General features: G+C 42.9%; 1 protein-coding gene across 2 annotated transcripts; it reads left to right on the top strand.

Annotated features, from left to right (window-relative positions):
• Nucleotides 1-11: 11 nt before the first annotated feature.
• On the top strand, nucleotides 12-26,833 carry AXIN2 (axin 2). Of its 2 annotated transcripts, none has more exons than XM_048817470.2 (10): nucleotides 12-835; nucleotides 7,352-7,492; nucleotides 14,547-14,649; nucleotides 16,838-16,978; nucleotides 17,278-17,765; nucleotides 17,977-18,156; nucleotides 18,470-18,700; nucleotides 19,392-19,487; nucleotides 20,761-20,928; nucleotides 25,031-26,833. In XM_048817470.2, exons 1-10 carry the CDS (start codon nucleotides 12-14, stop codon nucleotides 25,155-25,157), a joined length of 2,499 nt encoding a protein of 832 aa, XP_048673427.2. In that variant the 3' UTR covers nucleotides 25,158-26,833. The 2 variants fall into 2 exon arrangements, with proteins under 2 accessions (XP_048673427.2, XP_048673426.2); XM_048817469.2 differs by having other exon boundaries at nucleotides 17,974-18,156.

The following is a 26,833-nucleotide window of genomic DNA, read 5'->3' as shown; positions in this document are numbered from 1 at the left end:
CTCGTGGAGCCATGAGCAGTGCTGTGTTGCTGACTCACCTTCCAGACCCCAGCAGCAGCTTCAGGGAAGACGCCCCCCGCCCCCCTGTGCCAGGCGAGGAAGGAGAGACACCATGCCAACAGCCTGCAAGCTCGTTTGTCATGAAAAACCAAAGCTTCAAGGCCCTGTCAATTTCTTCCAACCCAAGGAGGAATGAGGATGGTCTTGGAGAGCCGGAAGGCAGTGCATCTCCAGACTCCCCTCTGGCAAGATGGACCAAATCCCTGCATTCCTTGTTGGGGGATCAAGATGGTGCCTATCTTTTTCGGACCTTCCTGGAAAGAGAGAAATGTGTGGATACCTTAGACTTCTGGTTTGCCTGCAATGGCTTCAGGCAGATGGACCTTAAGGATACCAAAACTTTAAGAGTAGCCAAAGCTATATACAAAAGGTACATTGAGAACAACAGCATTGTCTCCAAGCAGCTCAAGCCTGCCACTAAGACCTATATAAGAGATAGTATCAAGAAGCAGCAGATAGATTCTATAATGTTTGATCAGGCACAGACTGAAATTCAGAGTGTGATGGAGGAAAATGCTTACCAGATGTTTTTAACTTCTGATATATACCTCGAATATGTAAGGAGTGGGGGAGAGAATCCTGCTTATATTAACAGCAATGGACTGGGGAGCTTAAAAGTTGTCTGTGGCTATCTCCCAACCTTGAATGAAGAAGAAGAATGGAGCTGTGTGGACTTTAAAAACAAAATCTTGCCTTCTGTAGTTGGGCTATCCAGCAAGACTTTGAGGGTTACAGCAAGTGTCAGAGCTACAGAAACGGCTGAGAATGGATACAGGTAAGAAAACGCTATGTCAGAAATCTCCTTTTGTTTTGATTTTAATTACTTTGAGACTATTATTCTTTAAAAGGTTTGAGAAGTGGGTGTTCAGTCTTAGATGGTTTTAAAACAGAAAGCTAGCAACATAAGCAAAAAAAAAAAGGTTTAAAAATGGTCCAGAAATCCTATTAGTTAAGCATGCCATTGGTAGATTCAACATAGATGCTTATCTCAACCTTAAATATTCAGGTATTTGGTTTTTTGTTGCTCTTCTGAACAGAAGAAACACTGTATTGTGCTGTTAAAACTTATTGGCTGTCTTTCAGTTCTTATACACCAAAAACTTCATAGCAACTAGATGCATTAATTATTGCAGCAACTATCAAACATATGATGTGTAACGGTAAAGAGCATCTGTACAGGCATATGAAAAATGAAACCTTAGTTCACCAACTTCACCACTAACCGGTACTTAAGTTGATTGGTTACATGGAATGCAATTGTGTAGGAATGGAGCAGGAAATGTATGCACTTACTACCTAGTAAAATACATGTAAAGTTTGTATATGTAATATAAAATCTCTCTCGCATCACATTCATTACTGGTATCATGTCAAAGCCGTTCCAGATGGCTTTGAGTCAGTTGTATACAAGAGCATAAGATCTTAGCATCATGTAGCCATTCCAGGAATAGGGTTATAGTAGGTCTGGTATTCTCTTATTGGCAGTGTGCTTGAAGTTAAATTTATTAAAAGCTGGATCTGTGTCTTAATGCCAAGTTCAGAGTGTGTAGTGTCTGTTATGCGATACCAGAGGCAAAGTCTTCATTATGCACTTAGGCAGAGAGATTTCTGTGATACTGAGCCCTTCGTTTTGCTGTATGCTTTGTTGAAAAGGTGGAGTGAGGGGCAAGTAGCCCCTTACAAAATGACCATGATCATATTCCAAATGACTAAAATTGTCTTCTGAAAACTTATTTTCCCTCCCCCCACCCTTTCCATTAATGTGAACTGTTGAATAAAGATCTGGGGCAAAGTGATCTGTTTTCAGTTGTATGCTCTGTCTGCTAGCACAGATGCAAGGAGTTTGTTTTTCAGTGTGGTAAGTGTTTGACATCTGGTTTACAGGAATGTTGAGAGCAGTTTCTGTGATTCATGGACATCAAAGGGCTTCAGGCTTCTATTTCAGTTGTATTCTGAGGGTGGTTGTAGGGCATCTCTCTGTTCCTTTCCTGCCCTTCAGAGAGGCTGCAGCAGCCTGGCTGTGGTGATCAAAGTGGATCCAGGGACTGGGGGGTTAATTCTTCTCTTACACCTGTGTACGTTTGGAGCGACTCCTCTGTGATCTATGGAGTTATCCTCCATCGTACATCAGTTTGACTGAGAGCAGTATTTGGCCCCTTGTCTCTTCTTGAGACCAGCTTTTTGAGGGAAAAAGAAAAGAAGTACTTGTGGCACCTTACAGACTAGTCTCTAAGATGCCACAAGTCCTCCTTTTCTTTTTGCGAATACAGACTAACACTAACACGGCTGCTATTCTGAAACCTGTCCTTTTTGAGGGAAGGGGCTGTAGTGCTCTTCCATTTGAGGGAGTTTGCTGCTCTGAGAGCCTAACTGGCAGCCTATTTGTGGGGACATAAAAGTGCTGAGAGCCTCGCCCTCTTGCCCAAGTGTCATAGCTCCGCATCTACTGTTCTCCAGGACTAAACTGTGCTGAGTTGTGATGTTCTGTTATCTTTTGGTCTCCACTGGAATTCAGTGCCTGGTTGGGAATGGATTTAACATTCTACCAGTTGCTTCTGGCTCAAGAACTTTTTCATAACCATGACTAGTGTTGCCTTCCTGGCCAGGAGTACTGATGGCCATCATGCCTTGAGATTGCAGCTCTTTCAAGTGAAGCATATTTTTTGCTACTTAGATGTCAAATCTGCCCCCGGAGGTGAGGTGATGGTATCTGCTTTGATCACCTTCTCTTGCATTTTCAATAGCTTTTGAATCAAGATCTCTTGACTACATGGAGAACGCAGAGGGGGAGGTCAAGCTGAGATTCTTCCCAATCCAAAGGCCAGGAAACCTGTTTCCTTCCCCTTCTCCAAGTTATCCTTGTTCAAAGGTGTGGGTGTGTGCGCGGCTTGCCAGCTGGTAGCTCTGGGGTGCATGGATGAGTTGTGTATCACTATTCACTGCATTTAGGATTGGAACTTGAGCTTGGTAAAGAAGAGTCTTCACTGAGTGGTGGCCAAACCACACCTCCATCCTGGAGCGGGACAGTCTGGGTAGTGCTTTGAATCCTGTGTAACTGCCTACATCTGCCACTATCTCCTAATAAATTTTAATTTAAGTATAAATAATAAGACAAAATATAGGATTAGAGTCTGGAAAAAAAAGGGAATTTGGTGTGTATTAAGTATTTATTGGTTATGTATGTGGGCTCCTGATGTATAATAAATACTTTGAGCTTGTTTCAAATTTTCCCCTCCCCTGAAGCACTACTTTGTAAAAGTATTAGATGTGTGTCTAATGGTTTTTGTGAGACTGCGACCCTCAAACCATTGAGTTTGTGTTGGACCCAGGAATGTAAGATGGAATCTGACCATTATTTGTATTTGGTTCTGAATTTATCATGCATATGTTTTACGTACATGGAACTTTAGAGTGCTGCCTTTATAATGTATTTTTATTCAATCCAAGGTGGACTCATCTGCCTCCCATTAAGTTCTCTGTTCTAACATCAGTGAGACTGGCCTTGCTTTAAATAAGTTTGGGCTCGCAGATGGCCCTCTGCTGGCTCAAAGTGCTTCCTGTCCTTTGAAAGAACTCGCTGATGGAGCTCATTTTGTGTGAAGTTATTGGAAGCAAGTTTGGCTTCAATTATCAAAGTAAATGATGCCATTGTAAAGCTATGTTTGAAGCAGTGTTCTACAGTTCGAGCATGGAAGCTGTGATTAACATTGTTTTGCTAATATGTATATTTTTAAGGGGTTTTGTACCCCTGTTGTGCCGTGATGCTTGTGTCTCAGTAAAATATTTAGTAAGATTCAGTCTTGCCTTGAAAAAACACTGCTTGAGTGTTTTTTCAGTGTGTAAGTCTTTGATTTAAACTGCCAGACTGCTTTTTATTTCTGAGAGCCACAGGTTGACTGTGTGTGTGCTCACCAAAAATCAGGGGTGCTGGAACAATGTGTATAGTGGGGGTGCTGAGCACCATTAAACCAAACTGTAAACCCTGTATATGATGGAAACCACTGCAATCCAGGGTGTGCTGCAGTACCCCTAGTTCCAGCACCTAAGCCAAAAGTGCTCCTAAATTGCATTGTTCTAACAGGGGATCCAGAAAAGAGCCCCATAAAGTCTAGTCGCATTGTAATCCCTCTGTGATTTTCACCCATTGCCTAACATAATGTATAGAGAGCTACATGCTGTGTGTCATCTCATCAAGATAAGAGATAAGAATAGACTGAGAAACATCAGTCGTTCTCCTTGATGCTCCAGAGCAACTGCTACCTGACAGCTGAAAACACTTTGCATATTGAGTTTGAAGATTTTTGTGTATGTGCAGAATCTGCATCAGAGAACTCCACTTTCCAGAGGAATTTAAAATCCTTGAAGGCAACTTGATGCATATGGGTGCAATTACTGTAGTGTGGTCAAGTTTTTAAAAAGTTAATCGTAAAAAAAACAGCCCTAATCAGTTTTCTTAAAGTATATGGGAATTTCTATATGGAGCTATTCTGAATCTTTTTCTGCCTTTTTTTAATAAGATGATTAAAGACTAAGTAAAAGTATATGTGTGTGTTAACCAAGTTCTGAAAGGTGACATTCTTAATTATACTTGCACAGCGGTTCAGTATGTCTGGGGGGGGAGGAGGGGTTGGTTTTGGAGTACTCATCAATGAGTTAAACTTTATTCACATAGGGTAGATTAAAAGCTGACTTTAGAGAGATGAAGAAGGGCTTTTACACACACACACACTGAACCATCTTTCTATTAAGTGATTAGATAGCACTACTGATTTTTAATAGGGTTGCAGCATAATGATTAATTGCTTCTGTATTAGCATGATTAAATAGCGACACTGAACATGAAATAAAAGGACGGTACTTAAGACTCACTTAAAAGCAGGATTGCTTCAGTACATATGGTGAGCATCTTGAAACCGAATACTTTACAATAATAAGCCTAATGGGTCTGGGTTTTGTAGAAGCAAGACATTAAACAGTTTCCAGTAGAGTGATAAAAAGTAGAGCCTTCAGCCTTTCTGTGAGCTACCAAAGACTAGCAGCGGCCTAAAGAACGTCACTGGAACCTTACAAGCTGACTTGTATTAGCAAGGGGGTTGTATTATTTTAAAAGGACACTTTTTTTTCTTTTTCTTTTTCTTTTTTTTTCTTGGTGGTGGTGGTGGTAGGATAACTTGGCTTTCACAGCATGTGGAATTAATTTATCTTTAAGACTTGACTTCTTTCCTGTGGCATTCCTTACTATCTTCTATTTTTTTTTTTTTTCACTTAAGAAAAAAGTGTCTTGATCTTCCCATTGAAATGACTTAGCATGCTTTGGAAAAGAATGTAATCCCAGCTGTGCTTAAATACCTGACTCTTTGCAACAAGGCCTCCTGCAAAGCTCAAGCCTGAAACCGGGGCCTAGAACTTCAGTCATGCTGTTTGCAGTAGGGCTCTCATACCAAAGAGGCCCATCTTCTCCCCCCCACCCCCTTTGCTTAAGCCTTTGCAGAGGCTCATGTTTTCCCCTTGCTAGTGAAACAGAGGAATGCAACACAGCAGGGGAGTAGGGAAAACTTGTTGTTTGTGAGAGAACTGAGTTAAGACCACTGAAGAGGTCGAAAGTGTGTAACTGGGGCAAATGAAACAAAGGGACTAGAGATACTAGCAGGAGGGGAAGTGCTGCTTTCCATTAAGGCAGCTGGGCTGCTCACTTAAATCAAGCTGGCCTCATCCAATCCCAGAAGCGTTGGGGTGGGGGTGGGGAGTTTGAAAGACCATTTAAAAACCTGCAGAGCATGCTATCCTGTTCCTGAGGCCCCCAAGTGCTGTGTAAGTGACCCTAATTATTAAAATCAGTAGACCTTATCAGATAATGAGGTTCTGCTTTGATACACAAACTCAAAAGCTTAACAGCCAAGACCTGCATTTATATATAAACAAATATACCTCTGAAAACCCCTTGGCACAGACCACTTACCACAGATTGAAAAGTTTGTAACTGAATTTAAACTCTTAAAAGTTGGAATCATTTTGACCTAAACATTGTCCAGTGATTAGGTGATCAGGGCACATGGGTTCTCCACCTAGCTTTGCAATACTGTGACCTCAGACGTGTTAGGTCAGACTTTACGGAAGTGTCTGCTAATTCTTGATTTCTCCATTTTTGGATACCCAACTTGAGACACCCAAGGCTATTTGTTTGTTTTTTATCCCTCCCCAATGGTGCACTGATCTTAATTGGCACTAAGCACTCAGAACTCCTAGGCACCTTGAGGTGTCACCAAAAGTTAGAGTACTCCTTGAAAACTGGCTTTGTAGTTTCCCTTTTTGTAAAGGGGGCACCAGGCCACTCACCTTTTGTAAAAGCAGTTTGAGATCATATTGTTAAGATGGCTTGTATAAGTGCTTATTATTTATTAGTAATTCTAAAGCTGGTCTGATGTCAATGGTTCCAGTCAGTTATCTATGATGCCTGAAAGAAGAGGTGGTAACATTTTCAAAAGCACCTAAATCCTATTTTTGGAAGAGTCTTGGGTATTTAGTGGTTCAAGCCCGAATGACTTTCTGTGCTCTAAGGGCCAGATTTTTAAGGGTATTTTGGTGCTTCTGAGATTTTCAGAAGCACTCTTTTGAAAATCCCACTAGGTGCTTAACTATATCTTTTGGCACCAAATACCTTTAAAAATCAGGCCTCAAATTACTTCTGAAAATGGGATGTTGTGTATGTCTACACAGCAAAAAAAGACCTGCAGCATGGCTGAGGCTGGCCTGTGTCAGCTGATTTGGGCTTGTGGGACTTCGGAGCTAAAAATTGCAGTGTAGACGGGTGGCATGCCGCCCAGGCTCTGAAACACTACAAAGGGGATGGAGTCTCGGAGCTCGGGCTACAGCGCAAGCCTGAATGTCTACTCTGCTATTTTTATTCCTGCAGCCAAAGCCCCTGAGACTCAGTGCTGGGGCTTTTTACTACAGTGTAGATGTACCCTTAGAGTCCCAAATCCCTTAGGCGCGTTTGAAAATCTTGTCCAGAGTGCTCAGCCACCTGCTTGATGTTAGTGTTTTATGTAGAGAATGGTTGGTGACTGTGTAGTTCTTGGTCAGTCTTAACTCTGTGTTAGCTGTCAAGATAAACTTCTTGTGGACTGTGAGAACACAAGCATTCCGAGTGTCTACTGGACGTAAAACAGCGGATGGATAGCTTTTAAAGACATTCATTGTGTCTTACATGCACACTAACCATGAGTATGATGCTAACCTGTACTTTTTTCAGATGTAAAAATAACGCAACCCCTATTTTGCTTGTCCCTAGGTCATTCAAGAGGAACGATCCTATTAACCCATACCATGTGAATTCTGGCTATGTTTTTGCCCCAGCAACTAGCGCAAATGATAGCGAAATATCTAGTGATGCCCTGACTGATGATTCCATGTCAATGACGGACAGTAGCGTGTAAGTATTCCACTTTAGCAAAGTCCTTTGGAATTTACCTCTCGAAAACTTAACTGCTGATGTGCCACAATGACTTGCCAGCATGACGGTTCTATCATTTTAATACTGTTTCCACTTTTTCCATTGGATGAAATCACTGGAAGGCATCTTAAGTCATCCAGAAGTATTGCTGATCGCTCTATTTACTCGGTTGTCCCAGATATTGGGTGCAGTAACAGTGGTGGGTAGTTCTTCCCTTTTTGTTTGTTGCCACTTTGCAACAATTCTCATTTTAATCCTCAACTGAGCAAATGTGTGTTCTCCCATATGATGAAAGAATAGAATAGAAATACTGCTGCTAACACATGGAATGTATTTATATTTCCTTCACACCTTTTATTTGAAGGCCAAACCATTGTCATTTAAAAAAAAAACAAACACAAAACTTTCTACAGGAATTGCTTTCTGTAATTAGGATTCACCAGTAATGTCAGAATCAACACTAACATATTGTTTCATATTCTCTGTGTATATATAAAGTCTGCTGCAGTTTCCACGGTATGCATCTGATGAAGTGAGCTGTAGCTCACGAAAGCTCATGCTCAAATAAATTGGTTAGTCTCTAAGGTGCCACAAGAACTCCTTTCCTTTTTGCGAACACTAACAGGGTTACTGACCTCCAGGGACAATAGCTGCACATTACGATCTTTCAGAGAATTGTTTGAATGGAGCTTTATGGATTAAAATGTCAAGAGTTTTAAGAGCCTGTGGAGGAGAGGAAGGATGGTCCTGTGGCTAAAAACCAAGCTTGAGAATCATGAGATCTGGGCTCTGCCACAACTTGCTGTATAACCTTGGACAAGTTGCTTAACTTCTCAAATGGGGATAATGATACTTTTCCTTCCTCATGGGGGTGTACTGAGACTTAATTCATTAATATCTGTAAAGCACTTTGAGATCCTTTAATGAAAGGCAATATAATGAAGTGCAGGTCACGCCACCGAAATGGACCAAGTCCTCTGGAAAAGGTGTTTGTTAAATAAAATAGTGTGTTCAAGGCCTTAATCTCATAAATGCAACTCCTTCAATGTCTCTGTTGGATGTGTAGAGTGTATATTCCCCCCCCCCCCCCCCCCCGACCTGCTTGCTGGCTTTTTAAAGTCACCAGTCTGCTGCCTGATGATGTACACACGCTTTAATGGAAACCAGAGCAGATTTTTTACAAAACATCCTAGATGCACAAACAAATGTGCTGTTTTTTTAAACGCACATGTGTGTTTTGAACTGATGATATGGAAGAAATAGCTTGTTGTCCCACCGGATTCTCTTATTGAGCAATATTGGCATTAAATAAAAGAGCTGAATCATAGGGTGACTTCTTTATTTCATCTTACTGGCTCTAGTTGTATGTGATCATGTGTCAACAGAGCATTCATTGGGTTAGTCATTTCTGGACCAATGTAGGGTCACTTGGGATTCACAGGGCTAGGATTATACCCTCTCTTCACAGCAATGCCAATTGTAGGCCTTATACAGATGAGAGCACTGAGTGAGAAATAAAGTGCATGGTGGATGAAAGGCTTAACTGAATCGCTTTCAGCCTATTGTTAGTCTAGGGGAGCTTAGAGGGGATAAGAGGGTAGCAGGCCGCTTTGAAATTTACTTGAACAAGTGAATAGGAGCTCCCCATAAAGCAGTGCATGAAAGGAGCCTGGCTGTTTTTTCCTGCCATAACAATAGCCAATGCAGACTGTGAGGAGCTTGGGGAAGCTTGGCTGATTAAACTGCTGGGAGCTTCAAGGGTTTTTTTGGGGGGGCGGGGGGAAGAATGAGAGTAGAGGGGGCATGTGTGGATTTCAATAGAATGCAGGTTTACATGGTGTTACGAGACAAACCTAGAAAAGTAATAGTCCCTGCTACAAACTGAGCCAGGCCCTGAACCTTTGAAAGTGCAAGACCCCCTCTAGCCATACTTACTCTGTGGGGGTGGGAATGGCCCGACTACTGGAAGTGGTGGTGTGTGGGGGGTGTTTAATTTTTCTCTCAAGCGTGTGCGTGCGCGCAGGGCGGTAGAATAGCTAACCTTACAAAATTACCATAGCTAAGGCCTGGTGTAAGTAAAGCTGCCTCTACAGAAACTTCAGCAACTATTGCCAATATTGTAATGTAACATGCATAAAATGTCTGGGATTAGTTCTCTTCTCTGCCGTGGATTATGTAGAAAACAGACCTTGCTAGAGATTCTGAAGTCTTTCTAAAAAGTTCTGCTGGGTGAATTACCATCATTGTCACAAGCTGTGACTTGGTGGTTTTTTCTTGCTGCAAGTGTGTAGCTCTCCCTCTTTAACACATGGCTCACTTTTACTATTAAACCAGTGAAAATGTAAATTAGCTCCTAGTTGAGTTACTCCCTGTTTATACTGATAAGAGCAGAATTTGTCCCATAAAGCCTACGTCAGTCATTCCAGTAAAGTGAGGTATTAATTTTATAAAAAATCTTCTATTGAATTGCAACTAGAGGTAAAATTACCAAACAATACACACCCTGTGTGTTTTAGTTTTGTTTTTTAAATGTCAAGTATAAATCTAATTTTGTAATAGCCACAAAGCATCATGCAAATTTCCCTTTCTTGATTGGGGGAGGGGAAGAGGAAAGGGATTTTTTTCTTTTTATTTGCTTATATCTTATTTATGGATTTACTTTGGACACAGGGGAATGCTGCTGAGCGAACTTCAAATATTACCTTATCTTACAAACCAGGCTTTTGATGTTGGCAAGATCAGAGGCTTGTTTCAGAGCCGTTGCCAAATGAAGATGGGAGTGAATGCATATGCGCATGAGTCTGATATTTCAAAGCAGCAGTAAAACTACATTCAGGTTAGGCCAGGCACATCTGAGTCAAAAGGCTAAGATAATTGGCTCAGTTTAAATGGCAGCTGACTGGAAAGAAGATTTCAAACTAGTGTTTCCCCCAGAAAGAGATTGGCTTAGCACCAGGCTGGGTAGCTGAAATGTTTATACTATTTAGTGCCTAAACTCTGTAGCTCCTCAGCCCACAGCTTTTAGTAGCCAAGAAATGTGAGTGCAAATGTTTACTGCTGGAGGAAGAGAAGGTTATATTGAAATGACCTATCTGAGGAACTCTGTTTTTAAAAACAAAACAAAACACCCCCTCCTCGCTCCAAATAGTAACCCTGTGCTATGCACTGTAACATCTGGCGAAGCCTAACCCTTTAAAATAAAAGGCACTTTCTAGTTGTCACTGTGGTCTATACACATTTCAGCTTCAGATTTTTCTGTAATATCTTTTTCTTATTGCACCCAAGCTGGCTGTAAACTCCCAACTCCAGCTGCATGTCTTGCCTGTAATAAGTGATTGCCCATTCTTGTTTCCCCCTTAAACCTGGCATCGTCCCCTGTTCCCCATTGTATGTGGAAGGCCTACATTTTAAAAGTAGACATCAAACCAACTACAAAATTGTCTCTCTTCCTTCTTTAGAAGGCCTTATTCTCCCAAGGCTGCTAAGAAACCTTACCATCTCAGTGAAATGTCTTTCCTTTTTTAAAAACTGTATCTTGCACCTTGTTACAAGCTGTAAAATTCTCCTGATGAGTTGTGTTTACAGAAGTGAGCAAGGAGCTGATCCTGACTCGTGCAACTGCATTGAAGAGAGAATCAGGCCCCCTTCTCCCTAGTCCATGTTGGTGTCCTCTTTTCCGTACCTTTTCTGGAGTTACCCATGCCGTATACACCCCACCCTCCGCCCCTTTGTTGCCTTCCACCTGCAGCTATCTCATTGCGGCTCTGAACGAGCCTGACAGTGGCTAGACAGGTGTTTGTATGCTCGTTTCCAAGCCACTGTTGTCCGTTGTCTGACAGCTGCCTGGGCTGCTCTTAAAGAACAAAGGTACCATGCTCGGAAAGTCCTGGCTGCTTATTGACTGAAAATGGTGCTGGCTTCCATGACACGACTCAAAAGCGGTTAACTTTAAACCAACTCAAACCAGGCACGTCTAAATGTAGATGGAAATTCTGCTCTACAGTCCCCTTTTGTGGCTGATAAGTGAGAGATGCCTGTTTACTATGAGGCAAATCATCCCAGTTTGGTAGGAGCTACGTCCCCAAGGGAAGCAACTGCAACTCTGTAAATTCCAACTGGCTTTCCATCACATCCTCCCATTACTGCCCCCAGGGCTGGAGCTGGAGGTCTGGCCTTTAAAGGCTGTAGTCCCCAAACCGGAGCCCTGAGCGTTTGGAGGGATCGGTCAGACATGGCAGTGGAGCTGTCCTTCTAGCCCTTGCCACAGAGTGCCGTGGCCAAGATAAGCAGGACTGGGGTGAGCAGTTCTGGTTGCATGTTTCTGCTGATTTTGGAGGGGAACAATACTATAGACAGTGGGTCCGTTCCCTTCCTCGGCTATCTCCTCTGTCATTGGAGCCCTGAACTCGTGGACTTCAGGCAGGGATGTTGCAGGGCAGGCTTATCTTCTACCCTATCCTACCCCACCCCACCTCGCCTCCATCCATTTTGTTGCATTTGGAATAGTGTTTGTGGAGGCTTCCGTGTGTGTGTTATGTACAGTACTAGCCCAGGCAGGTGGATACCTGACATGCTGCTTAATAATACGAAGGCAGACGGTTTTACCCTGATGGAAAAGATGCAGGGGTCTTTAATTCCTCTGTATGGAAAGTCTCATTTAAAACACCCTCACCTTGGTAACCCTCAAAAAAACAAAATCCCTCTCATCCAATCCACGTGACGAGCATTGACCTGGGTTTTTATTTTCTCCCATCCTTCCCCATCTGCCCCCATAACTGCTGCTCAACCTGGCTACAACCCAACCCGTACTCATGTGTTGTTGCGAGGGGGAGGGCCTCCAAGCCAAGTTCAATAGATATTTTCATAGTTTTATTGCCCCTTCTTTAATCATGAGCATAAACGTTTACTGCTTGCGATAATGACTGATAACCCTGGTCGTGGTACGGAACCGTGCAGACAGATGCTATGCGTGATTCTTCAGAGTGTGTTCCCAAATGGGGCTGTGCGCCTGAGCTGCTGCTCTTCTTCAGAGACCTCCCTGAGGCAGAATTGAGGGCAGATTTTCATTAGGAACTGAACGGAGCACTCTAAACTCACTTTGCTTGTGACATAACCGTCTCCAGTGATGATTGTCCACCCTGTTAAATCATTGCCCCAAACGTCTCTTCCCTTGACCAATGCTCTGTTCTGTCTGGATTTTCCAAAGTTTCAAACAATAAACTGGTTTGACCTTTTTCTTCAGTCTTTGCTACTCCATATCGCTTGTGAATTAGTCGCTTTGTAATGGGGCCTGATTTCCACCATGTCGTGTCCCCCCTCCCCCCCATCCCCTTGTGGGTAGATGCTTGGCACTTTCTGAAAATTTGGCCCCTTCAAATTGAAGCATGCACCTGCACATGAAAAGAATCACTGGTCACTTTTTGGAAAAATCTTGGCCTTAGTCCTTTCACTGTTGTGAGAGTGGGAAGTGCCATGCTACCATAATGGTGGTAGATCTTAAAATGGGGTGTGTGTGAGAGAGATATGAGGGTTTGGGGTTTTTTTTCGGGGGGAGGAAAAGAGGGGTTGTGTGGGAGGGGAGATGGTACAGAACGGGAGAAGTGCATAATAGCACTCTGGAGTGTAGTCTTCTCAACTGGTTTTGAGTGGAGCTTATAGTCTACCCTTCCATAAGGCCTTACATCCAAGGACTTCAGAGCACTCTACAAATATTAATACTTAAGTGTTACAGTACCGTGTTGGATAGGGAGGTATTATCTCTTATGGATTTGAGGGGGTGGAGAGACTGGAGCACAAAAACTATGGTTGCTCCTCAAATTTGTGGGAAATCTGAAACTAGAAACTCATGATTAGCAGCCATGCTTTTCAGCCATTGGACTATCCCGGCTCAAAGTTCATTAATTCATGGAGGATAAGTCCATCAATGGCTATTAGCCAGGATGGGCAGGGATGCAAAACCATGCTCTGAAGTGTCCCTAAACACCCCTTCCCAAAAGGTGGGAATGGGTGGCAGGGGATGGATCACTTGGTGATTACCTGTTTTGTTCATTCCCTCGGAAGCACCCGGCATTGGCCACTGTCGGAAGACAGGATACTGGGCTAGATGGACCATTGGTCTGACCCAGTACGGCTGTTTTTATACTCTTAATACTAATGTGGGTAAATCTTTGCATGGCTGGATGACAGCATACCTCATTGCTAGAGGAAAAATTGTTTGTTGTCTTGATGGCAATTTTCATAGCTCTTCTCACTTGGTCTGGTATTTTTTTGTGTTCTGGGGTTTTTTTTATTGCTTTATCCCAATGGGCTGATATAGCCAAGAAGAAGAATGATGTCCCATAGCTTTAGGGGCCTGTGTTCTGTTGTTGCACTTTGTAATGACTTTACTGGGTTGTGCATGACACCCCGAAGTTAGAAGAGGCATCTTGGGTCCCACCCGGGGGGGGAAGCCCTTTGTGACCAATAATTTTTTATCTGCAGAATGCTGGCAATCTATGAAGTGCTTTAGACCTAAGAAGCTCCCCCAAAACTGCCTACAATCTATGGTGACATACAGAACAAGTGTAATGAGTGTGTGAAACCTATTACTGTAAGGCCCCAGTCCGGTACAGTCTGTGTACAGGCAGAGCTCTGTTGAAGTCGGTGGGACTGCAGGGATCTGTCCACATTCAGCTGCCTACATGACTGGGGCCGTAGCTTGCTCTACAACTCTTGCCCAGCTACTGAACATCCAGGCAGAGTGACTTAGGCTTGATTTCTTTTTTCAGAGGCATTAAACATCCATAGACTTATTGACTTCAGTTGGCATCCTCAGTGCTCAGGACTTCTGAAAATCAGGCCCCTCAGTCTGTTTAGACTATTTCAAAGAACATGGAGGGGGCTTGCTGGGAACAGTAAAATGATCAGATAATTTTGCATTCTGTCTTCTGTTTTGGAAAGTACTTGCAATGGTCCATTGACTTACAGAATAATAAGTTGAAATAAATAAGCCTAGGATATCCTGGTTGACTGTGACTTATCTTTCCATTTGCAGAGATGGAATCCCTCCTTATAGACTTGGGAGCAAGAAGCAGCTCCAGAGGGAAATGCATCGTAGCGTTAAGGCCAATGGTCAAGTTTCTCTACCTCATTTTCCGGTAAGTTTGATGCAGAGTCCTCTGAGAAATGGCTGGAGAGAAGGCCCTCTAATAATGCTAGACATTGCAACACCTGGAAGAGTCTGGGAGAAATCATTGCGGGTTTACAGGGAAGACCGGAAAATGACTTCCTTCTCATCAGCTTGTTGCATCCTTTTGTCTCTGAATACAAAGATTGACAGCCTCAAGAAGAGAAGCTAATAGATGGGTCAGCTCTTCAGCTGGAGTCAACAGAGCTACAGAAATGGAGAGGGACCTGGTTTATTATTCTTACTGCCATTGGCTTGAGGTCTTTGGGCTTATTCTGTAAACATATAAACCCAAACATCAGCTTAAAACACTCCTGAAAAGTTTGCTTGCATAGGTCACTGGGTGGGTTGTGTGTAAGGTTTTTTTGCCTTTCTCTGGATTATTGAGTAGAGCTCACTTTCTAGGTTCAAGCTGGGAACGACCCATCTGGTTGATTGTACAGACATGGACATGGCTGCTTGGGTACTTTCTCCCCTCCCCACCCCCCCAACACACACTCTCTCTCTCACACTCACACACACACACACACGGACCACTTTCACACCTTCTGTGCTCTGATGACGGTTGTGCTTTGCTTTTTCTGTACTGCCCCAAGACTTCAAAAACACATTTGGCAGTTAATAGGATTTACTGGTTTCCCAAAAGAGAAACATTGGTAGCCAGTATGTGCCTTCTAATAATAATAATAATAATAATAATAATAATAATAAAAAAACAACTTTGTGCCTTGGTTTTGAGGAAATCCAGTTCTTTTAGTTGTGTTGCTCCTAAAACTAACTCATTGACTTGTTAATTCAGTGCAGACTTCAGGAAGGTGCTGCTGGTTCTTGCAGTGAATAAACTGTTTACACAGACAAGTAGAAACATATCTTGTCTTGAGATTAATATTCCAAAATTCTTCTTTCTTAAGCAGCAAGACATTTTAGATAGTGTTTCTGGTGTGTGTGGGGGTATGTTGGATTGAATGGGGATTTTATTTTTTGGGGGGGAGGGTGTTCTTCACCCCCTTCTATAAAGGAAGTTCTGTAGCCTGAGCTTGTAAATTAGATTATTTTGTCCCAGGGCGTGCAAATCGACTTTCTCTGTAAGGCAGTGCTTTGATCAGGGACTGAATAGAGCCTGCTTGTGTAAGAGTGACAATTTCCAGCAGAGTGGCCTTTTTCTACCCTCGCATCATTTCTGGAGCTAAGTGGTTGTCGGAGAGAGGCCCTGCCTCATCTGGTGGGTAGTATGTGAAAGAGTTGCAGTTCAGCTTTCTGCTCTTCTTCCCTCCTTCCCCCCACCCCCCCCCCCGAAAAAAAAGGGCAGAGGGAAACTAGGGGTGAGGGTGAAGAGCGGGGTGTGTTTTGGGGGAGAAGATGACAGGAAGGAGGAGGAAGAACTCTGGGGGGTGGTTTTTCTCTCTCTCTCTCTCTCTTCTCCCATGTTTGCTTCTTTTGGCAGCAATTCTCATTTGCCTTTTTGTATTCTGCACTTGATTTGGAGATGTTCCCTTTTTCCCTTGATAGAGCTGCTTGAGGCAGCCAAGCTCAGCAGCATACCACTACTAGCCTGCAGCAGCTTTCTTCATTTTCTGTACAAAGAGGTGGGGGGGTGGGAAGGGAGATCTAGGACACTGTTGAGACAACACTACCTCAAAGGTGCCCAGTGTGTAGCCAGGAAATAAATTACCAGCACTTCTCTGATCTGCAACCGTTTGACTTTTTTTCTCCCTTTTTCTCCCCCATCTTATTTTTTTTTAATTTCCAACTCCTTTCTGTTTATACTCACTTTATTCCTTCAGTTAAAGGCTCTCCCTCCCACCTCAGAGGGTTTTTTTTTTTATTTGATGTTTGACAACAGTCTTTGAAGATTTTCTACTTCAGAGTAGCTACTGATGGGCTTGGTTGTACTACAGAGAGAACAAGCGGGGTTCCTCGGAGTGCGACCAACTGCTCCCGCCGAAGGCGAACGCTAGTGGGAAGGATGTCACTCCATGAGGCCACAGCACTAGCTCATAAAAATCCAGAGCAGGCTATGCCTACTTGCGCTAGTCTCTTCATTCAAACATGGAGACACAACAAGCATAGCGGGGCCAGAAATGCTGCTCCAGCTAAGCTTCTGCAGCTTGCGCTGCCTGCTAAACATGGTTTATCCCTTTTGTCCCCGCTCTGCGTAGAGAACCCACCGTCTTCCTAAGGAAATGACCCCCGTGGAACCAGCTACCTTTGCTGCTGAACTGATATCCCGGTTGGAAAAGCTGAAGCAAGAGCAAGAAATGATGGATAGTCTGGAGGAGAGGCTACAGCAAATCAAAGAGGTAGGAGGATTAACCCCTCTGGAGCCTGTGTGGTGCTTGTAGCTTGCTGATCCAACATCTTTCTTGGGGTTGGGAGGGAGTGGCGTGGCCTGCCTGCACTTCGTGTAAGGGGAAACCGCTTTCCTTTGCAAGCTGTATGTTGCATGCTTTAATGGTCTGTCCTTAGTACCTGTGTGTCTACTGTCCAGCTGCAATGCAAGCTCTGCTTTCCCTGCTAACCTAGTGGGAAGAGCCCCTGCTCCAGGGCAGCTGGCACCCCGTGCTTTTTATTTATTTCTTACTAATGTTGCACCTTCAAGGAAGAAGAGAAGGAGGGATCAGAGCTACCTGCCAACACACAGACCAATCGGGAGGCAGCAGCCACTCCGCATCAGCAGCACCCACTCACTCTCCTGCCATCCGGCAGCTATGAGGAGGACCCGCAGGCGATCCTGGATGACCATCTGTCACGAGTGCTGAAGACTCCCGGCTGCCAGTCACCCGGCATGGGACGACACAGCCCCCGCTCCCACTCCCCGGAACGCCTCCCAGGGGGCAAGCCACAGCCAAGCGCGGCCTCGCCAGCTGCCTGCAGCCTCATCAGTAAAGGATTCATCACCAAGCAGACCACCAAGCACGTCCACCACCACTACATCCACCACCACACTATCCCCAAGACTAAAGAGCAGATAGAAGCCGAGGCAGCACAGCGGGTCCAGTGCTTCTGTCCTGGGGGCAGCGACTACAACTGCCATTCAAAATGCAAGAGCCACTCAAAAGGGACAGAGCTTCCGCTGGAGCAGTTTGGGTAAGTTACAGGAGTTTCTCCATAGGAGCTACTTGTCCTTTTCAAAATGTATTTCTCAGTAAGAGGGAGGTGGGATGGATGCAGAAAACCATGCGGAATTAGCCCCTTAAAAACAGGGCCATTGGGAAGTGTGGTCATGACACGAGTGCAGGATATTAACGATGCCTGCTGGGGGCGGGGAATCCTGTCCCTGGTGTCTCATCCTTAGCAGAACCGGCTCGCTGACGAAGAGGAATGGCAAAGTAATGGATGGCGTCGCCCTGCCGGCCGGGGAAGCAGGGCTATCCGTAATGCCCGGGCTCCAGCTACCTGGGGGCGAGGCAGATCGGTCACAGAACGTCTGGCAGTGGATGCTGGAGAGCGAGAGACAAAATAAGCACAAGCCTCATAGGTAAATATACAGCCGTCTACAGCAATATCGCTCCCGGTAAATATTTATATATTACATAGGCTGTCTATTTTTACAATCGCTAAAAACAAATGAGACTCTTTGCTCCTCCGGTTTAATATAAAAGCCATTCTGCAGAACCAGAAAAACCACAAAAATGTCATGTTTTTGGCAGTAAACCCTTTTCATGTTATGACAGACTTTGGGGAGGGAGTGAGCAGAATAGGAGCTGCTATTGAAGTCATATTTTCCAGCTTTCATAAGCCGGTTCCTTTCCTCTTCTCTTCTTTTTCCCCTACCCCACTCCGCCCCCCAGCACACAAAGCACAAAGAAGGCCTACAATTTGGAGTCCACCAAAGGGATCCCCAGTGAGCGCATGGCCCGCCACCACCTCTGGGGGAACAACAGTCACCCACGCGGGGCACAGCCTGCCCACCCGTTCGTCCAGGATCCCACCATGCCTCCGCTGACCCCGCCCAACACTCTCGCCCAGCTGGAGGAAGCCTGCCGCAGGCTAGCGGAAGTGTCCAAGCCTCAGAAACAAAGGTAACTTACAAAGGGGAATGGCAGGGGGGTGGGGGAGTGAGAGTGAGAAGTCTCCTGAACTTTTCCAGCCCTGAGTGCCTCATTTTATTGGTTCTCTCTGATAGGCAGACGCCCCCTGCTGGGAATGGGTGTGAATCGCCAATATAGCTTTCTTTAGGAATGGAATGGAGGAGCCTTCTTTCAGGCTGCTTGTTTCCTTCTTCCTTTCAGGCTCCTCGCCATCTCCCAAGGGGCATTACTGGCTGGTAGGCACGTGAACGTAGCAAGCTAACAGTAGACATCCAGATGGCTAGAAATTTTATGTGATGTGCATGTAGCCTTGCCTTCCAGTGTAGGAAGAGCTCCAGATTTGTAATGGGAGGTGAGGAAGGCGCATTGCAACAAAACGTAACTAAGCCCCAAAAGTGACCTTTTTTTTCCCAGTCCTCAATAGTTTGAATTCCACGTTCTGCCTCTCACTATCACAATGGATATAATTTGTTGTCTAGAACTAACTCAGCTACATACCAAGTGTTGAATTAGGTTGTTTATCATGCATTTGGATATGGAAGGGTAAATTATTCCATAGCATTCTTAACTCTTCCTTTGATTGTGTTTTGATGCAAAGAGGAAACTTAATACCCCAGAAGACTTCAATTAAGAAGATGTATTTTAACTTAATTTTTTTTGTTTGTTTATCCCCCAACTTCAGATGTTCAACCTCAAATCAGCAGAGGGATCGAAACCACACATCTGCTGTTCAGGGGGGAAATGCCCCTTTTTGCAATGCAAGTCTAACTACAGAAGAGTACGTACATATATATATATATACACACATTACATGTATTTCCATGGCCTTTAATTATACTTGCATTAAATGGATGGCACTTTGAAAATAGAAGACATCTTTATATCTGAAGTTTAGTCTTTCAAACATACTTTTGTTCTCTCTTATAAAAAAAAAAAAGATATTTTCAAATCTTGTTTCTGATTCTTTTTAACTTGCGTTCCTGTAAAGTGGACAAAGATTGGATTAGTCTAATTACAGGATGGTTCTTTTAACAAGAAATCTGCTACAGAGAGGTCTAAATAATTAAAATTTTCTTTTTTACCCTCTTCATCTTAAGCAATGAGCAATGTTTGAAGTCCAGACTAAGCCACCTGACTAGAGTCTTTCTTTCATTTTTAATTGGTTGACCTTAAATCCACCAGCTGTCTTTGCTAGGAGCTTTTTTTCTGAAGCCACTCTACAAAGACTTAGAACAAATTAGGAGGACTACATTACTGTGGACTAACACTTTGTGACCTTTTGACATGCCAAGTATACATTGCCTCAGAAGTAGTTCTGGATTTAGCTCCTTGGCATTCACTGCACTGTTGCTATTTTGTTATGTAGTGTTTTTTTTATTATTTCTTAGGTGTTCCTCATTTCAAGTGACAAGGTCCACTTTATTTTTGCCTGGTTGTTCCCAGCTACAGTAATGCTACCTGTGCATTCAGGACAAGTAATCTTAGTGCTTTGAGCAGTTTTTGAATGGCAGGCTTTGAAATTCCAACAACACCCATTAACGAGTGTATACCAGGAGCAAAACACTAAACTGTTGTTCTCTGCCATATAGTTTGCATGAATGAAAATGGTGCGAGTTGTCTTTGTGACCTTCGAAGACCAGACATGCAAATAGTTAATTTGGCTTAATGGAAATGTGTTTAGCATAATGGTTAGAGCCCTAAGCACTGGGGGTTACTGTTTGATCCTCATCAGACCATGTCATCGCTGCCCCTCATCCATAAAATGGAAACAGTTCCCTATTGCACAGGTGTGCTCTGCGGCATATTTCATGAATGTGCCTCAGCTGCTTAGAGATCCTCTTATTATTTGTATTAGCGTGGCGCCTAGAAGCGGACCAGGACCCTGTTGTGTTAAGTGCTATACAAACATGGCACATACGTTTGATTTCATTGCATCGGACTTTCAAATTGATCCCGGCATCAATCTGGTTGCCATTGTCTATAGTAGAAATATTGGACTGCAGTGATGTCTTTGTTTCCAAATGAGAAACATGCTTTGTTTTTTGTTGCAGTCACAAAGAGCCAAAGAAACTCCCAGTGGTTCACGCCTCCCAGTCCAGCGAGTTGGTTGTCACTTATTTTTTCTGTGGAGAAGAAATACCCTACAGGAGGATGTTAAAGGCCCAGAGCCTGACACTTGGGCACTTTAAAGAGCAGCTGAGCAAAAAGGGAAATTATAGGTAAGAATCTCGTGGTTTCTTTTGTCTGCTGAGACTATGAACTAAAATAACCAGCAAATATGTTTCTGTAAACCCGCCCACAAGGGAAAAGTTGCAGCACCTTTTCTGGGAGGTTGGCTGCACTGGCTCACTGAACTCTCTTCTGTCCTTTTCCAACTCCCCCACCAAAGCCAGGGTGGCTTAGAGAGGCAGGCTTGGGTACTATGTTGCCTGAACTTGGCCTTGTCTCATGGATCAGTCAGCTTGGCTGATGTTCCCCCCGACGTTTGTCCCCCATGAACTGCATAAGAGAACACTGATTGGTCATAGGCAGCTATTGCCTGCATGCTGACTCCCGCAAAGAGGAAAGATGCTCTTGTGGTTAAGGGGCTGAACTGGGACTCTGAGAGATCTAAGTTCAGTTCCCTCTACCTCTGATTTCCTGCCGGACCTTGAGCTTAATCTCTCAGTGCCTCCATTCCCCACCTGTAAAATGGGGGTAATGGCACTTCTCAGCTTCACAGGGGCGTTAATATTTGTGAGATACATGGCCTCCTTTGGCAGAACATCCATATAAGTAAGGTAGATTCATTCTGGGGTTGGGGATGTGAGTTGCTTTCAGGAATTTTCTTTTCAACCTAGTTAACAACCTGCAGATGCTCTTGGCCTGTTTCTAAACTCCTTTCAGCTAGAAATACCAAGCCTTGGAGGATGAATTCCATTGAATGACACTTAAAAAAAACCCTATCTTCCCGCTCCTCCTTATAGCCATCCATATGGATATAAGGAATTCTAATGGTCTAAGATTGTATCTGGTATCTGCAGCTTAGAAGCCGGTTTCCCGTTTGCTGCCTTCTTGTAACGTTCATTCCAATTGCAGTGGCTTTGTCCTCAGTTATTTTTACTGTACTAGCCAAATGGATCTGATCAGCAATTAACTGACCATGTCCTGTCGGTCAACGAGACTCTTTCATCTCTACAAAGGAAACAGCCAGGTTTAAGTATTTTTAAACTTTGTTTTGAATTCGGCACTCCTCCAAGGTGCCAGAGGGCGCCCTCTGGAGACAGAAGTCACAGAAATGTCAAAATACAACAACTTTCCCCAGGTGGCTTCACCAGTGAATCTTCAACCTGGTGGCTTTCTGTTTTATGTGGATGCTTGTCCAGTGGTGCTGGGGTTTTGAGACATCCATATTCCCCATCCCTCCCAACTGCCATCAGATGGCAACAGCTTGTAATTGCTACCAACTGGATGTGAACTGGCAACCAAGCAGTGCAAAGGATGTCTCTCCTATTACCCCCGTTCTCTCAGCAGCCATTTAGTGCCTCCAGAACATCTCATTCGGTTTCCTATGAAATTCTTTCTTGTGATGCTAGGGTGCTTGAATATGATATTAAAACTTCTGTGGCCTTAAAGCCCCTGCAGGTGCAATTATTTGTGCCTTGTCAGACTGTAATTACTTTAGAAAATGTTTTTAAGTGACTGACAAGGATGAAACAATGTTTTGCTTAGATCTCTCCCCTTTACACCTGGGTAAAGACAATACAGAAATTTATAAAAGGAACTTGGGTAGGTGCCCAGTATTTTATCTTGCACAGACACAAGGTGAAACTAATTACACAAATGTGTGTACCTCCAGGGAATCATTTTGATCTAAGCTTTGACTTTTGGCTGGACTTTGAGTGAAACTGCAGGTGACCTTCAGGGAAGAGGGCCGTACTACCCAGAGTAGTGTGTGTGTCTCTGTGCTGGGGAGTCAGTAAGTAGACTGCTTTGGTCACATCTGGCATTGATTTCTTTTTAAGGCACACTTAATAAGCATGTCTTTGAAGCTTTTGCCTTTCATTTAATGCACAAAGACGTGCATAAATGGTCGACTCTCAAAATTCTTTATTGATTGAATCAGTTTGCAACATGGGTACCTAAGAGCTCTATTATTGCTCCCTTTTCAATGCCAAAGTCATGTGTCCGACTATGCAGCGGGATATTCACCCAGCACATTGTTTCAGTCTTTTTCTTAAAAATAAATAAATAAAATCAAATAAATATAATACTGATGGCGTTAACAAAAAACAAACACACACGCAAACTGGGTGGTGTCGGGTAATCTCAACATGGCCGCAGTTCAGAACAGCAACACAGGCCTACTTGATTCTATTGGTGCCAGATGTCAGGGGGGAAAAAGAAGCAAAGCTTGCCACATAAAACATGTTTGAATGGAAAGCCCATTTCTGTGAGCAAATAAGGGCAGAGCAACTTGTTTGAAGATGATGTGGGGGAGGATATTGCTTTGCTTCTCTCTCTTCCCCTTCTCTCTTTCTGTCTCTGAAATAAGGTTGTAATTATGTAAAAGGTCATAGCGTGTTTTCTTAAATAAAGATGCAGTGTTCAAAGAAAAAAAAATTAGTAAACACCAGCAGAGTTTGTTTGTGGAGGAAGTTATTGGGAAAGCAGGCTGCCCTCTGAAAGAGGGGTGGGGATGGGGAAAGCCGGGAGAAAGTCCTCAAAACTCATTCACAGTTTTTGCCTTTTGGTTTTGTTTTGGGCTTACTGGCTCATGGAATTACAGCCCTGACCTGCACCATTGAAGTCAGTGCGAGCTTTGCCATTGACTTTAGTGAGTGTAGGTTCAAGCTGTATATGAAGAACTTAAATAAGAACCATTTTCATGACCGAACCATTAAAAACACAATGCTGTACATCAATCCAACTGGGAATGACTGAAAAGTAAATGTACCTTGACTAAATATAGCTGTTTCACTCACCCCTCTTCTCTCCCTACCTAATTAGCTCACCTTAAAAAATAAATTAAAAACGTATTGTTACTGGGTATTTAGTTTTTAAATATTATTTTTATAGCAAACTCATTATTCTAAAACTGCCCAATCCATGTTTTTAATAAAGTGAAAAATCCAAGTTCAAATTTTTGGGGGATTCTCCTATAAAAGTTTTATGACCTTTAACCCTTCAACACCTTGTTTGAAAAATTACAGAGCAGGGGATTATTTTTTTTTTAAATCTTATCTGAGGAGGATTTTCTTTTGCTGGCGATACGCTCTCTTTAAAAAGCACTTTGTGATCTGGAGAGCAGGGCAGATCGGAGGAGGTGTGTGGTAGCAGACGGGCAGGCTCCTTAAATGCTAACCTTCTGAATGGAAGCCCTTCATTTGTGCATATGCAATTAAGCAGCCTTAGAAGGAAGAATGCTAGAAAAGGGATAAAAGGAACCTTTAATCAAGAAGCTGAACGGTCTAATTCGGGATAATAGAGGGGTCCTTACTGTTTGACACAAGAGGGGTGGGGGCGCTTTTTGTCTGGGTGAGCACTGGCTTCATGATCTAACGACCCAGAGCAAAAGAGAAGGAATGCAGGACACTTCTACTTGACCTTCCAGTGTCAAATATTGCAAGCTTGACCAAGATTGCTCTTTGCATGCGACCAGCACGAAGCATCAGAGAACAAACACAGCCATATCTGTAACTTAAAAGTGGAAGCATGGTTTTAGTTTTGTTAAATGCAAGGTGCCCTGTTTCACAAACTGGACGAAGGGAGAAATGCCACATACATAGTCTTGTTTTGGAGAAAGCACGTTACAGACTTTGAGCTACCGTTTTTTTTGTGGTTTTTTTTCCTAAAAAGCCTTTTGTAATAAAAGCTTCTCAGTGCCATACTGTGCTCCAGAATTTATGCATGAAAGAAAGGAGAACAAAAACTAGTTTTTTATTTTGTTAAGTAAGATGTTTGGCCAGAGATTGCTCGGCTTTTTATTTTCTCTTGTTAAAAATATCTGCTGCCAACACGTATAACTTGTTCAAGGCACTGTCCCTGTGGTGCCCTATTTTATTAAGCAGTATACTCCATTCCTTTGCTCTTCTTCAGAGCTGCTTGGCTGGCTGTAGTTGCATCCGTTCTAAATCGAATACTGGCAGATGCATGCGAACAGATCACTTGTGAGTTATGGAGGGTTTTAATGGTATTGGACCCAGTTTTCTTTGTCAGTTATCTTGTTACACTCACGTGAAAGGAGAATCGGACCCTTTGGAAATGTTTGCTGCTCTTATCTAAAAAGAATTGTAAAGTAACACTTCATTATTTAAACTGCTTCCCCCCCTTCTCCCTCAGGTATTATTTCAAAAAAGCAAGCGACGAATTTGACTGTGGTGCAGTTTTTGAAGAAATTTGGGAAGACGACACAATTCTGCCCATGTATGAAGGAAGGATTCTTGGGAAAGTAGAGAGGATTGATTGATGGCAACTGTGTTTCCTTGACACAACCCTAAGCTAAAGATGTCTTTGGACACACAACAATAGCAGCAGCAACAACAACAAAAACTTCTGAAGGAAAGTTTTGAACCAATGAAGAAGAAAAAGTGAGGCCTATGAAGATTTTGCCAAATTAGCCTTGGGGGGGGGCGGGAAATGGCATTTATTATTCGTGAGTTGGGTACTGAGATGATTTAAAAAAAACAAACCCTGAACTATTTATTAAAAACATGACCACTGTTGGCTATTGAAGATGCAGCCCACGTTTGAGAGACTTCCATACATAATATATGACTTCCTGGGGATCTGAAATCTATGGACTAAGAGAAACTGTGTATAGCTTACCTTACCAGTAATCCTTATTGATATTTATTGAACAGTCTGTTTTCCCTTAAGTCCAGTTTATGGATATGCTGCTTTAACAATGGTGAAAAGAGGGGATGTGGGGGGGAGAAGGGGAAAGTGTTGAAGGGGTTATTTTTTATGTCCCACTAGCTCCAACTTCGGAGTTCAGCTATAGGAGTGCATTAATAATTTCTACCACTTTAAAGGGATTCGGGTGGGGGAATTATACTGTGCCCAATATTTCTCCAACTGAAGATAAAATTCTTTTCTAAAGAAATAATTTTAAAAAAAATTTGTCCTGCCATTCACTCATTTAGAGATTTGGTGCATTTTAATCCAAGCTGCTCTAATTTGTAATAAAGGTCTTTAAGTGTTAAATATGTTAGATGCAATATAGTAACAGCGATTGGTTTCTGTCCCTGGGTGGTGAGGTTTTTTTCTTTTTGTTACTCTCATTGTGTGGGACTCCATGTTATGTCCAGTGCCTATCTTTTGCAAGGCAGACTGTAGCAAATCCCAAACCTAGGAGGAAAGCTGTAAGAGAAGCCAGACAGTTTTCATTTACGTGTTAACACACCAAAAGGACACATTGCAAAAGCCAGGTTAAAACCCAGATGTGTATTCCACATAGCTCGCTATCTTTTTGTTTGTTGGTATTCTACTTCAATGATAGGACATCTTGTATTTAAACTACATTCACATATGACGGTGAATTTTCCGATGCGGTTTTTTTCCGTCTTACCTAAATGACACCCTTTCAAGCCAATGGGAGTTGTGGGCTAAGCTCCTTGCAACACTTTGAAAAGCTTCCTCGTGTGTGAGTGGGTGTGCGCGTGTGAGTGGGTGTGTGTGTGTTGGGACAAAGCAACCCTTTTCCAAGAAAGACTTTGCATTTCTACATTTGGGTTTTGTGTTGATTAACTTAATCTGTGCATTCTGTTTGCCATTGCTATTTTGTATAATACGTCTGTATATATTGTAGAAAATGTATGGTCGAAGAAATAATAATACACTATCTCTAGTGTTTTAAAATTTATTCAGTACAGTACCTGTGCCTGCATGGTGTTACTTTGCCATGTGTTGCCCTATATTCAGGGTTCAAGCTTTCCCTTGTTTGTTTAAGGGGTTTATGTATAAATATATTTTATGCCTTTTATTACAAGTCCTGTACTCATGACTTTTGCGATGGCATTTCGTTCTACTTATACTGTAAATTATGCATTATAAAGAGTTTCATTTAAAGAAAATTACTTGGTACAATAATTATTGTAATTAAGAGATGTAGCCTTTATTAAAATTTTATATTTTTCAAATTAA

The sequence above is a fragment of the Caretta caretta genome, chromosome 14 (assembly GCF_965140235.1).
Source record: "Caretta caretta isolate rCarCar2 chromosome 14, rCarCar1.hap1, whole genome shotgun sequence".
Classification (NCBI taxonomy): Eukaryota; Metazoa; Chordata; order Testudines; family Cheloniidae; genus Caretta; species Caretta caretta.
Note: the sequence above shows the minus strand (reverse complement) of the source record. Positions and strands in the feature narration are given on the sequence as shown.

Bases quoted from the DNA above. Each gene is read 5' to 3' on its own strand.
- AXIN2 (XM_048817469.2), top strand. From the start codon at position 12: ATGAGCAGTGCTGTGTTGCTGACTCACCTTCCAGACCCCAGCAGCAGC. The intron at 17,766-17,973 runs GTAAGTTACAGG...TCTCATCCTTAG, and splicing joins CTTCCGCTGGAGCAGTTTGG to CAGAACCGGCTCGCTGACGA. The intron at 20,929-25,030 runs GTAAGAATCTCG...CTTCTCCCTCAG, and splicing joins AGCAAAAAGGGAAATTATAG to GTATTATTTCAAAAAAGCAA.